At 37.9% G+C, this 12,713-nt stretch overlaps 2 protein-coding genes across 3 annotated transcripts; one reads left to right on the top strand and one right to left on the bottom strand.

Moving 5' to 3' along the window:
- Positions 1 to 40: 40 nt before the first annotated feature.
- Positions 41 to 7,182, bottom strand: acad8 (acyl-CoA dehydrogenase family, member 8). The gene is made up of 11 exons (XM_015006836.2): positions 7,018 to 7,182; positions 6,399 to 6,499; positions 5,804 to 5,973; positions 5,559 to 5,668; positions 5,337 to 5,413; positions 4,808 to 4,945; positions 4,582 to 4,717; positions 3,645 to 3,742; positions 3,388 to 3,540; positions 2,198 to 2,300; positions 41 to 2,119 (listed from the first exon to the last, which is right to left on the bottom strand). The coding sequence occupies exons 1-11, from the start codon at positions 7,133 to 7,135 to the stop codon at positions 2,064 to 2,066; spliced, it is 1,260 nt and encodes a 419-aa protein (XP_014862322.1). The 5' UTR covers positions 7,136 to 7,182; the 3' UTR covers positions 41 to 2,063.
- Positions 7,183 to 8,016: 834 nt separating this feature from the next.
- Positions 8,017 to 11,065, top strand: thyn1 (thymocyte nuclear protein 1). 2 transcript variants are annotated; one of them, XM_015006831.2, is made up of 8 exons: positions 8,017 to 8,107; positions 8,689 to 8,800; positions 9,088 to 9,257; positions 9,347 to 9,415; positions 9,496 to 9,588; positions 10,543 to 10,638; positions 10,725 to 10,875; positions 10,951 to 11,065. In XM_015006831.2, exons 2-8 carry the CDS (start codon positions 8,752 to 8,754, stop codon positions 10,995 to 10,997), a joined length of 675 nt encoding a protein of 224 aa, XP_014862317.1. In that variant the 5' UTR covers positions 8,017 to 8,107; positions 8,689 to 8,751; the 3' UTR covers positions 10,998 to 11,065. The 2 variants fall into 2 exon arrangements, with proteins under 2 accessions (XP_014862317.1, XP_014862316.1); XM_015006830.2 differs by having other exon boundaries at positions 8,025 to 8,107; positions 8,686 to 8,800.
- Positions 11,066 to 12,713: the final 1,648 nt, after the last annotated feature.

The following is a 12,713-nucleotide window of genomic DNA, read 5'->3' on the forward strand; positions in this document are numbered from 1 at the left end:
AAAAAAAAAAATGACCAAAGTGTGAATCAGGCACGAAATATTTGTTTTGAGGAAGATTAGATGTTTTATTTTGGAGTGCAAATACAACCGTACTGCTGATCCCAGACCAGAAATCTGGATAAAAACAATCAAAATGGAGATACAATGACAGACGGGACATGGAAGGCCACTTGGAACAAAAATATGGAGGCAGAAAAAAAATGTGTTATTGACAAACGTTTGATTCTTTACAAACTAACATTTTAAAAACATCTAATTTTGCAATGGCATAACATTTTAATTTTTTCAGTAACTAGTGAACGTAACTTTGCATTCTAAGCTTATAAACTGTGACAGTGATGTCTTCAAACCTTTATCCCTCAGTTTAATTAGCCCTAAACTTCTGTCTACTATCTGGGCTGCTCACAGTTTGTTTTCCTCAGCTTCACATTGTAAAACAATAAAAATAAAATAAACATTAAGTCATAATTTTCAGCATGTGATGAAATATTTACCAACTTATAGAGCTGATTTGTTTTGGCGTATTTGTCAAATGTTTCATATCAGACTAATTTTAACATCAGAGAAATGTAACAATTATGTAATAAGAGACAAACGCCTCCAAACCAACGACGCCCTACATGATAAAGTCATTTCTGCCTCACGTTTAAAAATCATCATCTGTGGTCCATGCATTTTGGAAATCTGAGTTCAATTTCATTTCCGACACTCAAGCACGAGTACTGCCAGAACCTGACTGACGACATGAAGTAGGCCAAAAAAAAAAAACATTCTTCAATCTAAAGAAGTTCTGTTAAAAAGAAAAACAAATTCATCAACACATATCCGTGTGGAAAGAGTTACAAAACATTTCAGTGAGCCACAAATGGACGAAGCAGAGGAGTATCCAGCATAACCAAACTGCTCAAAGTTCATCCAGGAGGTCACAAAGGTGGATTTTGGTGGATCCCAAGACTTTTTGGAAAATGCAGCCTTCAATGAAGTGATGAGACAGAAGTGGATGTTTTTGTAAAGTGTATGTAGTGTTACACCTGATATAAAAAGATGAAAATGTAGTACACCTACAAAACAACCTACAAGGTTGAACCGTTTTTTGTTTTTGTTTTTAAACATGTTTCTCTGTCTCCGGGTCTTCCAGGCTTAAATATGTTTCTATTGAGCATTTCAAGAGGTAAAAACAGGATGTTTGTATAGAATGGTGATATTATAGTAACTTTAGCATTTGAGTACAGAAAAAAAAGAAATCCCTTATACTTACACTATAAAATTAAAAAATCTTACCAAGTACTTTTGTTTAGTTTTTAAGTGCAAATATCTCAACACACCTTAAATGAGACAAAACTAACTTACAAGTAACTTCTCTGCAAGTTATTGTAACTTTTTTTAAGTGAAGAATTTGTTCATACTGATTAAAAAAAGAGTATCAGTTCCACTGGTGGATTTTTTGTTATAAATGAAATAATCTTCCAGTGAAACTAGCACTTGTTCTTATCAATTTGACTTAGAACAAGCTCTTAAATCTTGAAGAAAAGTTACTTGTAAATTAGTTTTGGCTTATTTTAAATGTACAAAGATATTTTTGCAAGACAAAACTACTTGGTAGGACTGTGTTTTTGCAGTGTCAGGATTGTTCTGGAAATGAAATCTTGACCTTCTACTTCCATTATATCTGTCTATTACTTTGCAAAATCTGAGCAGGGGAACAGTTTTTTTTTTTTTTTTGACTTAGGCAGATAAATCAGAAAAACATTTATGTGGCCAATATTTTAGTTTTAATAAGCTATGATTGTAGACTTTAATACACGAAAACCTGTGCAGTTCCTGATAAGGTGCTGCACTTTGCATTAGAGGATAAACTTGATTTCCACCTTAAGAGCCCTGTCACAGCTCAGAACGCAGCAAATAATCTGATGCTTCACCTCAAAAATAGCATCTCATTTACACCAACCTCTCTGATAATTTCTGTCAAAACTGGAAGAAGTGTGATCAGGACCGGCCACACTGTCGCAATAAATCAAGACCACAACTACGTGGTCCGTCTGGAGGCGGCGGGAACAGATTTATCACGACTCTGTGAGCAGGTTTCGAGAAATAATCATCCTCATCACCTCGTTGGTTCCTGCAGGAGACAATAAAAGATGTAAGCCCATAAATAAAACTGAGATCTGCTGCTGCCAAAAGGAGAACAGGAGCCCACCCTCAAGAATCTGATGGACTCGAATGTCCCGCACAAACTGCTGCACCGCGTAGTCCTTCAGGTAACCGTAGCCACCGTGCATCTGGAGAGCCTGGTTGCACACCTGTGGAAAAAGAAGACATGAGGATAGTTTGGAGAAAACTTTTTTTGGATGCGTTTCCAAACTAAACCGGTGGGATAATCCCGGCTGTGAATGATGACCAATCAGTGACGTTTCATCCGTCGATGGGAGAGTTTTGGAGTAAAAGGTTTACCAACACCAGGAGGGGATTCAGAATCCACTTCTGATATTAAATGTGCTTTTTGTCTGTTGTCCCAAAGCTGTTTAACTCAAATAAGAGGAGTTTGTGTTTTTTGTGGGGGGCTTTTTTTTTTAAAGGTCCTACTGACCCAGATGCAGAAAGGTTTATATAATGAAAAAAGTAGGTTAGCTGCCAGCAAAAACCCAGCATTACCATTTTCTGGTGAGTTTCCACTCAAAAGTTTCTCTTAGCATTTAGTTATTTTACCACCAATTTTTTATTTTTTTTTAAATGAGATTTTATTTTTTTAGGAGATAAACACAAAACCTGTACATGGTTAAACATGTCACGATAAACAATTAATCAATCAGATTATAAATTCAAATGAGCTCATTAATTTCTATTGTAATGATGAATATTTTTTGAAGGGCAATTTTATTTACCGAAACCTTATAATTCATTTTATTTATTCTTTCCGTAGCGCATGGTTTTTATTTATTGTTTTTGATTGTTCTGTTTGTATTTTAGATATATTTAAAGATCCAAAATAAAGTATTATGTACAAAATTAAAGCTTAGTGGTCTTTGAGAGGGAAAACTTGCATTATTATGCCAATATCAATATTTTTACTTGAAAATGGTCTCAAAACGACAATATTACCATTTATCGTGATAATTAAAGGGACAACTTATCACTCAGCAAAATTTATCATTATGGCATTTATTATTTTTCTAAAGAAAAGCCCACCATGGATTTGCATTCAAACCCCTTACCTTCGATACCTGTAAATAAAATTAGCAAACAGTCGGTCTTTGTGTGATTTGATGTCAATATAAAAACGGCTGCTCTGTGAATAAATGGAAAATCACCCTAAAGACACCATCCCAACATTAAAACATGGTGGTGGTGGCAGCACCATGCCGTGGGAATTATTTCAGTCCAACTCACGTTGAAGCACTCGTCCGTAACGAAAAGCTTGGCCATGGAGCAGAGCGAAACGGCGTCGGCTCGGTTCTCCTGTAGCGCCGTGGCAGCCTCGCGCACCAGTAGGCGAGACGCCACCAGCTTGGTGGCCATTTCTGCCAGCTTGAACTGCAGAAACTACACGAGCGGTGTGGAAGCAGACACGTAAAAAGAAAACAAAAGTTGCATTTTACTGTTATTTTCGGGGTTCCTGCGCGAGTGCGAAAACCGAAGCTGCTTACTTGGTTGTTGGCGAGCGTTTCGCCAAACTGCTTCCGCACCAACAGGTGATCCCTCGCCAGCAGCACGGAGGCGTGTGCTGCTCCCAGAGAACAGGAAGCTGACGACGGAGAACACAGAGTAAAAAAAAAAAAAATACAATAAAAAAACAGCTTCAATGACTAAAGATTTTTTTCACTAATCCTGAATTTTTTTACATTTACAAAATCAAGTGTATGCTAATCCGGAGAAAATAAACCATTACTCATGCTTTCAACACCTCAGCACTTATGAACATTATTGATGCAAAAACCTGCCTGCATTATCCTCCGTCTGAGCTGTTGAGGAGACACTTTATACCAGCTTTAGAGCTGCAGATACATTTAGAATGTCACAATGTTACTTTGTTTTTAAATCAAATGGGGAAAAAGCTATTAATGTGTAGGCCTGTCACATGAGCATATTTTGCTGGATGATAAATTGTCCCAGAAGTTATTGCGATAAACGATAATATTGTTGTTTTGAGACCATTTTCAAGTAATATAATGAAGCACCTTCTCTATTTAACACTGGAACTGGAAGACATTTTAAATATCTAAAATAAAGTAACAAAAACAACAGAAGCAAGAAATAAAATGAATTATTAAGTGCCTTCAAATGACAGTTACACGAATAAACTAAATGACTAAACTACATGAATTGAATTGAATGTGGTGAGGGTTTTTCCTTTAAATGCACTAAAAATAATGGAATAAAATAGTTGCATTTTCTTTTATTTGTTCTGTTTCAGTAGACATATGCACGCTGACAAATTCTGACTCTACTCTCTGATCACTGTGTTGAATTTTGCACATTATTATTATTATTATTATTATTATTATTATTTTTGTTTTATTTTATTTATTTATTTATTTTAGCTAAACATTTTGATAACCTAAACTGGTGTGACTTTCTCCTCACCGATATTAATCCTGCCTCCATTCAGGCCCTTCATTGCGATGTTGAAGCCCTGTCCTTCCTCGCCCAGCCGGTTGGTCGCCGGGACGGAACAGTCCTCGAATATCACGGCCCTGGTTGGCTGAGAGTTCCAGCCTACCTGGAGAGACCAGCCGGATCAACTCTGCCATCTAGCGGCTGACTGCGGCACTGCAACATTCAGTACATTTCAAGTCAAACAGCGCCGTACCTTCTTCTCCTTTTTGCCAAAACTGAGGCCTGGTGTTCCCTTCTCCACCACCAAACATGAGATTCCTTTAGGCCCTTTGCCTCCCGTTCTGCACATCACAACATACACGTCGGTGTCTCCTCCCCCACTGATAAACGCCTGAAAGAAAAAAAAATGTTTCAGTTGCACTAAAGCCTTACAAACTACAAATATCACTTTGCAAGGCTGCTCTGATCTGAGCTTTTACTTTTACGCTAATGTTTTATCACATTACAAATACAGCTTAAAATCCCAGCAGAATTAGTTGATGTGATAGACCAACACAAAGGAGCAATTAATCATGAAGTTTAAAGATGATACATGGCGAATATGTTGGACTGTCACAGTAAATTTTGCTGGACTATAAATTGTGGCGGATATTATTGCAATAAACGATATTATTGTTGTTTCGAGACAATTTTCAACCAATAAGGCCTATTAAATAAAATACCAATAAAATGCATTTAAGTCTGTAGGTATAATGTGACAAAATGCTGAAAACGTTACTTACTTTGGAGCCATTTAAGACATAATGGTCCCCTTTCCGCTGAGCGGATGTGAGGAGTGAAGCGGCGTCACTGCCACTGCCTGAAAGAAAACGTCTCAGTTTTATTCTCTATGATCCTGAACGTCCAACGCAACAATTCAGGGTTCGTCCACAAACTTTATCCACACAATTTCTCTAATATCTTTGTTATCTTTGTTTGTTATTGTTATTAGCATGGAGGCTGACCTGGTTCAGTCAGACAGTAGGATGCAAACTTTTCCATAGAGCAGAGGTCAGGACAGAACCTCTCCCTCTGCTCGTCATTCCCAAAGGTGTCAATCATCCAGGCACACATGCTGCAAGATAAGCAAGTTCATCTATATAAGTTCAAGCGACTGAGTTTTACTTTTTATATATATGTATAAGTATAGATGTATAGAACATTTAACTAGTTACAAAGCAGTAATGTCAGATATTTGACACGGCCATACTTGTGGATGCTAATGTAAGCTGTGGTGCTAACGCATCCTGTGGACAGGGCCTCAAAAATGATGGACGTGTCCAGACGAGAGAGGCCTGACCCCCCGACCTCTGGCCGAGTGTAGATCCCACCGAAACCTAACTGGGCTGCTTTCCGCATCGTCTCCACTGGGAAGACTTCCTGCGGGGCAACATAAAAAAAAAAAAAAAAAAAAAAAAATCCAGTTTACAGAACAGAAAACACTTTCAGAAGGCAGATGCTGTGATATTTTATAAAGCTGCAAACAGATCCAGGAATGCAACTTATTACTAATTTAATTATTCCAAGCAAAATAAATCCCAAAAAACTTACACATTCTCAGGATTTTAAAGGAAGTTCATATTATTTCTGGATATGCAATAAAAAGATAAATACTTTATTCATCCACTGAGGGAACTATCAGATATTAATAAATTAAAATGTGGCAATTATTTATTTGAACTGCTCTTTTGTCATAGTGGAATGATTATACAACACACCACTTGTACAAATAATATTTACTGCTAACTTAACAATTTAAAGATAGCCCAGGGATTGCATTTATCAAGGAAAACACTGAAACGTACCTTTTGGTCCCACTCTGCCATGTGTGGAGCCATTTCATTGGCTGCAAAGTCAAAGGCCACTTTCTGAAACTCTTTCTGCTCGTCTGTGAGTCCATATGAAGCTGACCACGGAGAGACACAGGGGGCAGAAATAATGTTCACTGTAAAATCGTTCATTTATTTTATAATGTGTTGTTAGTTCGGTTTACATATTTTCAGACATATATTACAACTTTTCATCAGCACCGTTGTGGTTTTCTATAGCGGTTTTCTATAGCTTTGTAGATAAAACCTGACTTCACGTGAGTCTGTTGAACTCAAAAAGCCAAATTATACAAGTGGTGTTTTAAATCTGATGGTACACAAGAGGGGGAGAGGCTTTAAAGAGGGGCGTGTAGCCTCTTCTGCTTCGCCACTGGAGGCCCACAGAGACTAAACTAACCAATGACAGCCAGCTGAGAGATGACAGTGTGCGAAATGCATTCTCTTTTATTAAACTGAACTGGATACTGAATATTAGCTTAAATGTTGGGAAGAAGTGGCGTTAGCCTGATAGCTAACATACTAGTATTACAGATTTTATTTCCCAAGAGCTACAGTATAAATAAACTATCACAGCTCCCATTATTTATAAACTTACGGTCAATACACGAAGCTATTCCTCGTTTCTGAGAGTTTCTGTTAAACACCAAACGGTGGTTCCGACAGAAGTTGCATCCAAGCCGGGTTATTCTTGACAGAGGTCCGAGGGCGGCCATGTTTACCTCCACAGTTACAACACTGGGTGCACTCCTTGGCAGTTAGCCGGGGAATTAACTGGGGCTGTCGGATAACAATGGAGGGGTTTTCCTTTTAAATGGATATCAAAGCTTTATTCTAGAACCCCTTCATAAACATTTCTCGAGCAAACTTTTTTGTTTTATTTCTGATAGCTTTCAGCTTCCTTCCGTGTCATGCTCTCACTGGTTTGAATGGAGGAAACTACTCCTACTTCTCGACTCCAGCTGCTTCACTGAGTAATATTTCGAGCGCACCCACCTCTATGGTTGGGCTGCTGGGTAATGTATTTTTTTCCAAGTCCTCCCATGCCAAACCACACTGTGATAAACTACAGAAACTATTGTTTCCTGTATTTTAATGACAACTTATTTTTATATGATGGATACGCATTGTAAATAAATAAATAAAAAATACTCGGAAATAAAAGCAAAAAAATTTTGTCCCCTTAGTACTAAACACAGCCAACAAGATTATGTTGCATTTGATGTACCTCGGAAAGTTGGGCTCCAAATCAACTTTCCGAGTGGATTAGTTATTCTAATTTTTTTAGTTGTCAGTAGTCCTTTGCTGGCTGATGATAGTGTACCCAATCAGAATCAGATATACTGGCCAGCTTTTTTAAGTGGCAAAAAGGAAAATGAAAAATATACAACCGAATCTTATTTCTAGAAATTCATCAGATTTTGTGCAAGCACTGCACAAAACACAGACAGCATTCAAAACACATATGTGTCAATGAGTCACACAAAGTGTATTAATTAGCTCAGTAGAATAGGCTTTACAAGCTGCTGTATGAGGGAAGATGTAAGAAAGTAAAAGTTTAAAACCCCGTTTTTCGCTTAACACTGAATGCAACATTAGCCAAATAGCTAGTGTCAGAAAATATCTTTTGTTGACGTCACGCGCTGTGGGCTTTTCGCGGGATTTGAAGGCCTGCCTGACTCAGGAAGGTATGACATTAGGCTTACATTATTTATCCATACATTTCACTGGGTTGTTTTCTTTTTGTTTTTACTTAACGGATGCCATTAGGAGCACATAGTTCTCAATTCACGGCATGGGTCGAGGTGTTCCACGTGAATTACGTAAACATTTATTTCTTATGATACAAAAACTGGAAAGTAAACATGTTTCTTTTTTCTTTTTTTTTATTACTCCCACAATTAAAATGTTAGCTGTTGTGGTTAGCAGGTGCAGCTTCTCAACGATTTAAACAAGCCTGGAAATTTTACACAGCAAATGTAAGATTAATATTTTAAGGAGGGCACACTGTAAAAAGAAAATAGTGTTTATATTACAGTACTGTGATAAAGTATTTGTCCCATGATAGATTTCTGCTGCCTTTACTTTCACCACACTTAAATAAACGTTACAGATAATCAATCACCTTTCCCCAGTTTGTGGTTGCTTCCCCCCCCCCCTTTTTTTTTTTTTGCAATAAAATAAATATCTGTTATTTTCCTTTATATTTACCTAGATGCTTAAAATTTGCTTCATAATCTGAAAAATACATATATATATCTTCAAGCAGGGGATAAAAGCACTGAATACTACTACATAAGATCCTCCAGTGGATCTTTGCAGACTGTGAAGGATGCCCCCAAAGAAAAAGCCCAGAGTGAGTAAAGCGTCTGCAAATTCAGGTAAGCATTTAAATTCCCGCAGTGTAAAACTTTTTATTAAATGTTATATGCATATATGCATGTTTCATTTAAAAAAAATATATACATATATATATATATATATATATATATATATATATATATATATATATATATATATATGACAAGGCTTTAGTTATTTATGCTTATGTCATTTGTAAACCCATTAATCAAATTTGTCAAACACTATGTTTGACAGCAACTAAAGAAAGAGACCTATGAAATACTCATTGCTTTCTTATTTCCTAATGAGCAATTGAACGTTGCAGGCAAAATTGTCGATGCCAAGAAAACCTCTACAGCTGGCAGAAAAAGGAAAGCTGCAGCTCCTGATGCAAAAACCGGAAAGGTTTCTGAATCTGCAGGCTCTCCTGTTTTCACCCGCTGGCTCATGAAGTCTGAACCCGAGAGCCGCTTTGAAAACGGCGTCGACGTGAAGGTACAGAAAACATCATCACCTTCTTCAGAAACGAGAGGAATTGTGGTCCTTGACTGAGCGTTTGACATCCAGGCTTCATTTGTTTTCAGTTTGGCATCGAGGATCTGAAGGCTCTGCCTGATCAGACCAGCTGCTGGGACGGCGTCCGCAACTACCAGGTGTGTTGAGTTGATTATTTAACTCCACTTTTATTTTGGAAAACAAAACTCTGAGGAAAAGAGGAAATTCGTGTCTTCAGGCTCGTAACTTCATGAGGCAGATGAAAGTGGGGCAGCAGGCCTTCTTTTACCACAGCAACTGTAAGGAGCCGGGGATCGCAGGGATCATGACAGTGAGTCACTCTCCTCCTGGTGAAGCATTAACAAAAAAAAGTATTCAGACCCCTGGAACAGTTCTGTGATTTTTTTTTTCCTTTCTATAACAAAATTTAATGTATTTTATTAAGACCAACACAAGGTAGTGCATAATTATGAATGGAGTCCAAAGTTATGCATGGTTTTGAGAATCTTTTACAAATATAAACCTAAAAAGCATCTTAGCGGGGTCAGAGCATCCTTAAACAGCCTTAAAGTAATTTATGTAAGTTGAAGGCCTTAAAATGTCTGAAATTTACTAAAGAAAATGTTAGTTGTCCTTAAATAAATGAATCACAGATTTTAAATTGTGTTGTGGTGGAACTGTTTAATCTCATATTTAGGATTATTCTCGTAGAACTTTTCTTTAAGGCAAAACTTTCACATCTTGATTCACTGATTCTATGACTCAAGGTCATCTGTAATACACTGCTAATACTTGCTAGGTATTGTGCATAGTTTACTTGCTAGCTCTTTTCTAGCTAGCAAGCAAACAAACAAGCAGTTAGAAACTAGCATATGAATACCTAGCTAGCTGGTCAGCTAACTAGAAAGCCATATGCCTTTTTCATTCTGTGAGAAGCACAATGCTGCTGCCAAGAGCCACAAAAAGATATCGGAAATTTCACAGTTTTGGTCCCCTGCATTTTTTTTTGTACATCTCTCATGATGTGGATCTTAAATTTCATTCATAATGGTCTTCAAAGGGTCTTAAAAAGCCTCAAATTTTTAAAGTCCAGTGCTGCTAATTGGTCACCAAATTTGTAAATGCAGTGTTTTAGATTTTTATTTTATTTGTTATCAAATTTGGAAAACCCATAAATCGTTTTTCCTCCACTTCACAATTGTGGTGTATGATCACATTGGTATGACGTATGAATCCTTCTGGGAGGTACTGTAGGTTTGATGCTCAGCCCTGTTTCCTGGATCAGATCGTGAAGGAAGCCTACGTGGACCACACCCAGTTTGACAAGAAAGACGTTCACTACGATGCGAGCAGCACGTCGGACAACCCCAAGTGGAGCATGGTACGTTAGGAAAGTGATCCATTCGCCGGTTGGTTATTAATAAAGATCCCGCTTCGGAGCTGAGCTTTGGGTTCCCGGTCCCTCAGGTGGATGTTCAGTTTCAGAGAATGATGAAGCGTTTTGTTCCTCTGTGGGAGTTGAAGGAACACCACCTCCAGCACCGGGCCAACGGAGGACCTCTGAAGGACGTGGCTCTGTTCACCAGGGCCCGGCTCTCCGTTCAGCCTCTCACTCCAGGTCTGTAAGAACCAGTCATTGTGTTTTTGTGTCACAGTCCCAACCTGGTTCCAATTGCTTTTTCTTTTTCCGTAGAGGAGTTTGACTTCATTTTGAGTCTGGAGGACAAAGAGCCACTGTGAAGACTGGGTTCGTGACGCTGTGAAACCATTCACTGTTTAGAATAATAAATGAGTTTATTTTGACCAGAGATTTCTTCTGGGCTCTTGCTTTAGCAGGAATAAATTAAACTGTTGTATGTAATAGGATGCATTCACAACAAATTGACAACATGACGCCACACGCTCAAGATCTGCTTGATGACTACCTTTGGTTTTAGCTGTCAAGTTGTCAACATGACGTGCTAAATCTTAAATGTACACGTGATATATGAAAGAAAACAGAATGCAGTGCTTTGCTACTAATTGTGAACACTATGACAGATGGATAAGGTCCAAGAGTATCACATTTGCCAGGTCAAGAAAAGCTTTAATAAAAAAAAAAAATAGTGAGGTCAGTTATGCTAGCTTGACTTTGACAACCTTACCACGTAGATGTGCTGTGGAATTCGGTGAGTACCGAGTGGATGTATTTTGAATTAAATTATTGAAATATAATTTTTTTTTAATGACATTCTACTGACTGACTTAGTGTTGCATCACACTTTACACACAGAAGTTTATGACACAGTGCCAGATGCATATTAAGGTTCTGATTGAAAAAATATTGTGCCTTGACGCTAACCGCGTAGGAACCTTATACATTTGACTTTCTGCTAAACACAAATTAGAATTTTGTTACCAACCAATACAAAAATCACTTTATGTTGTTCATAAGGTGAAAGTAAAAATTGTGCACAATGCTGATCTAAATTATTCGACTGGTGTTTGCATGACAGGAAGTGATGATGAAAAATGCAGCAACGACTTCACCGAGTTGAACGCGATTACATCAGGGAAGGCGACTCTTTTCTTTTTTTTTTTTTTTTTTGGTGAGTTATGCATTTTTAAAGAGAGAAAAAGGAGACACATCTGTGGAATTTATGGTTATTCTTTTATATTAAGAAAATGTGAAAAATTTATTCTGCCTTTATCTTAGCAAAGAGATGCATTTCTGTTTTCTCAGGCAGAGACACTAACTATGTGTTATAATGTTGAAATAGAGAGGTTTTACTCCTTGGACGCTTAAAAAATATGGAAGCTCAGAACAATTAAAAAAACATGAGTTTAATTTGTAGTATAGTTATGTTTTGCGCTACCTGAGTGCTAACATTTGCAGATAGGAATTCCTCAAAAAGAATTAGCAACTGTTAGCACTGGTGCCTTACAGGAAGAAGTTTTATCCAGAGACCTTGCTGCAGATTTCTAACCCTTTACAGGTAGCATTTTTCTTATAAATCTGAGATTGTTTAGATTTTAATAAAATTGTGTTTTTAACTGGGGATCAGAGAGAGAGCCATAGTGCAGCTTTCTGTTGCGTGGCAATATCTGATCTCATGTGAAAGAATGCCTGTCCTTGGGCACATCTGCTCCTCATCAGGCTTGGCACAGTTCATAACAAGACAATTCAGAGCGGAGCTAAGTCTCTCTGGTGCGATGTTCTGTCGGAGCACGGCTCCTCCTCTGCATTATCCAGCAGCCCCTTTTGTCTCCCTGCATTAAGATTTAATAGCCTGAATGTCAGCGTGCAGATCAGCAGTAATACCAGCCGACGCTATGATAACGCCAACACGCCATTGTGGTGTTTGCGGTACGTCCAGAAATCCTTCCCCAGATCTGTTTAACAGAAACACAAGGCACCTTCACTCGTCTACATACAGCGGCCGCACGGCCTTGGGCCTGACAAGCGGGCTGCATAAA

The sequence above is a fragment of the Poecilia mexicana genome, unplaced genomic scaffold, assembly GCF_051168715.1.
Source record: "Poecilia mexicana isolate PSO_F unplaced genomic scaffold, ASM5116871v1 scaffold_13, whole genome shotgun sequence".
In the NCBI taxonomy this organism is placed as follows: domain Eukaryota; kingdom Metazoa; phylum Chordata; class Actinopteri; order Cyprinodontiformes; family Poeciliidae; genus Poecilia; species Poecilia mexicana.

Coding starts and splice junctions, on each gene's coding strand:
- thyn1 (XM_015006831.2), top strand. CDS start 8,752: ATGCCCCCAAAGAAAAAGCCCAGAGTGAGTAAAGCGTCTGCAAATTCA. Junction 10,639..10,724: donor ACAACCCCAAGTGGAGCATG/GTACGTTAGGAA, acceptor CCGGTCCCTCAG/GTGGATGTTCAGTTTCAGAG. Junction 10,876..10,950: donor CGTTCAGCCTCTCACTCCAG/GTCTGTAAGAAC, acceptor CTTTTTCCGTAG/AGGAGTTTGACTTCATTTTG.
- acad8 (XM_015006836.2), bottom strand. CDS start 7,135: ATGGCCGCCCTCGGACCTCTGTCAAGAATAACCCGGCTTGGATGCAAC. Junction 5,974..6,398: donor TGGCAGAGTGGGACCAAAAG/GTACGTTTCAGT, acceptor GTTGCCCCGCAG/GAAGTCTTCCCAGTGGAGAC. Junction 4,946..5,336: donor ATGTCTTAAATGGCTCCAAA/GTAAGTAACGTT, acceptor TTTTTCTTTCAG/GCGTTTATCAGTGGGGGAGG.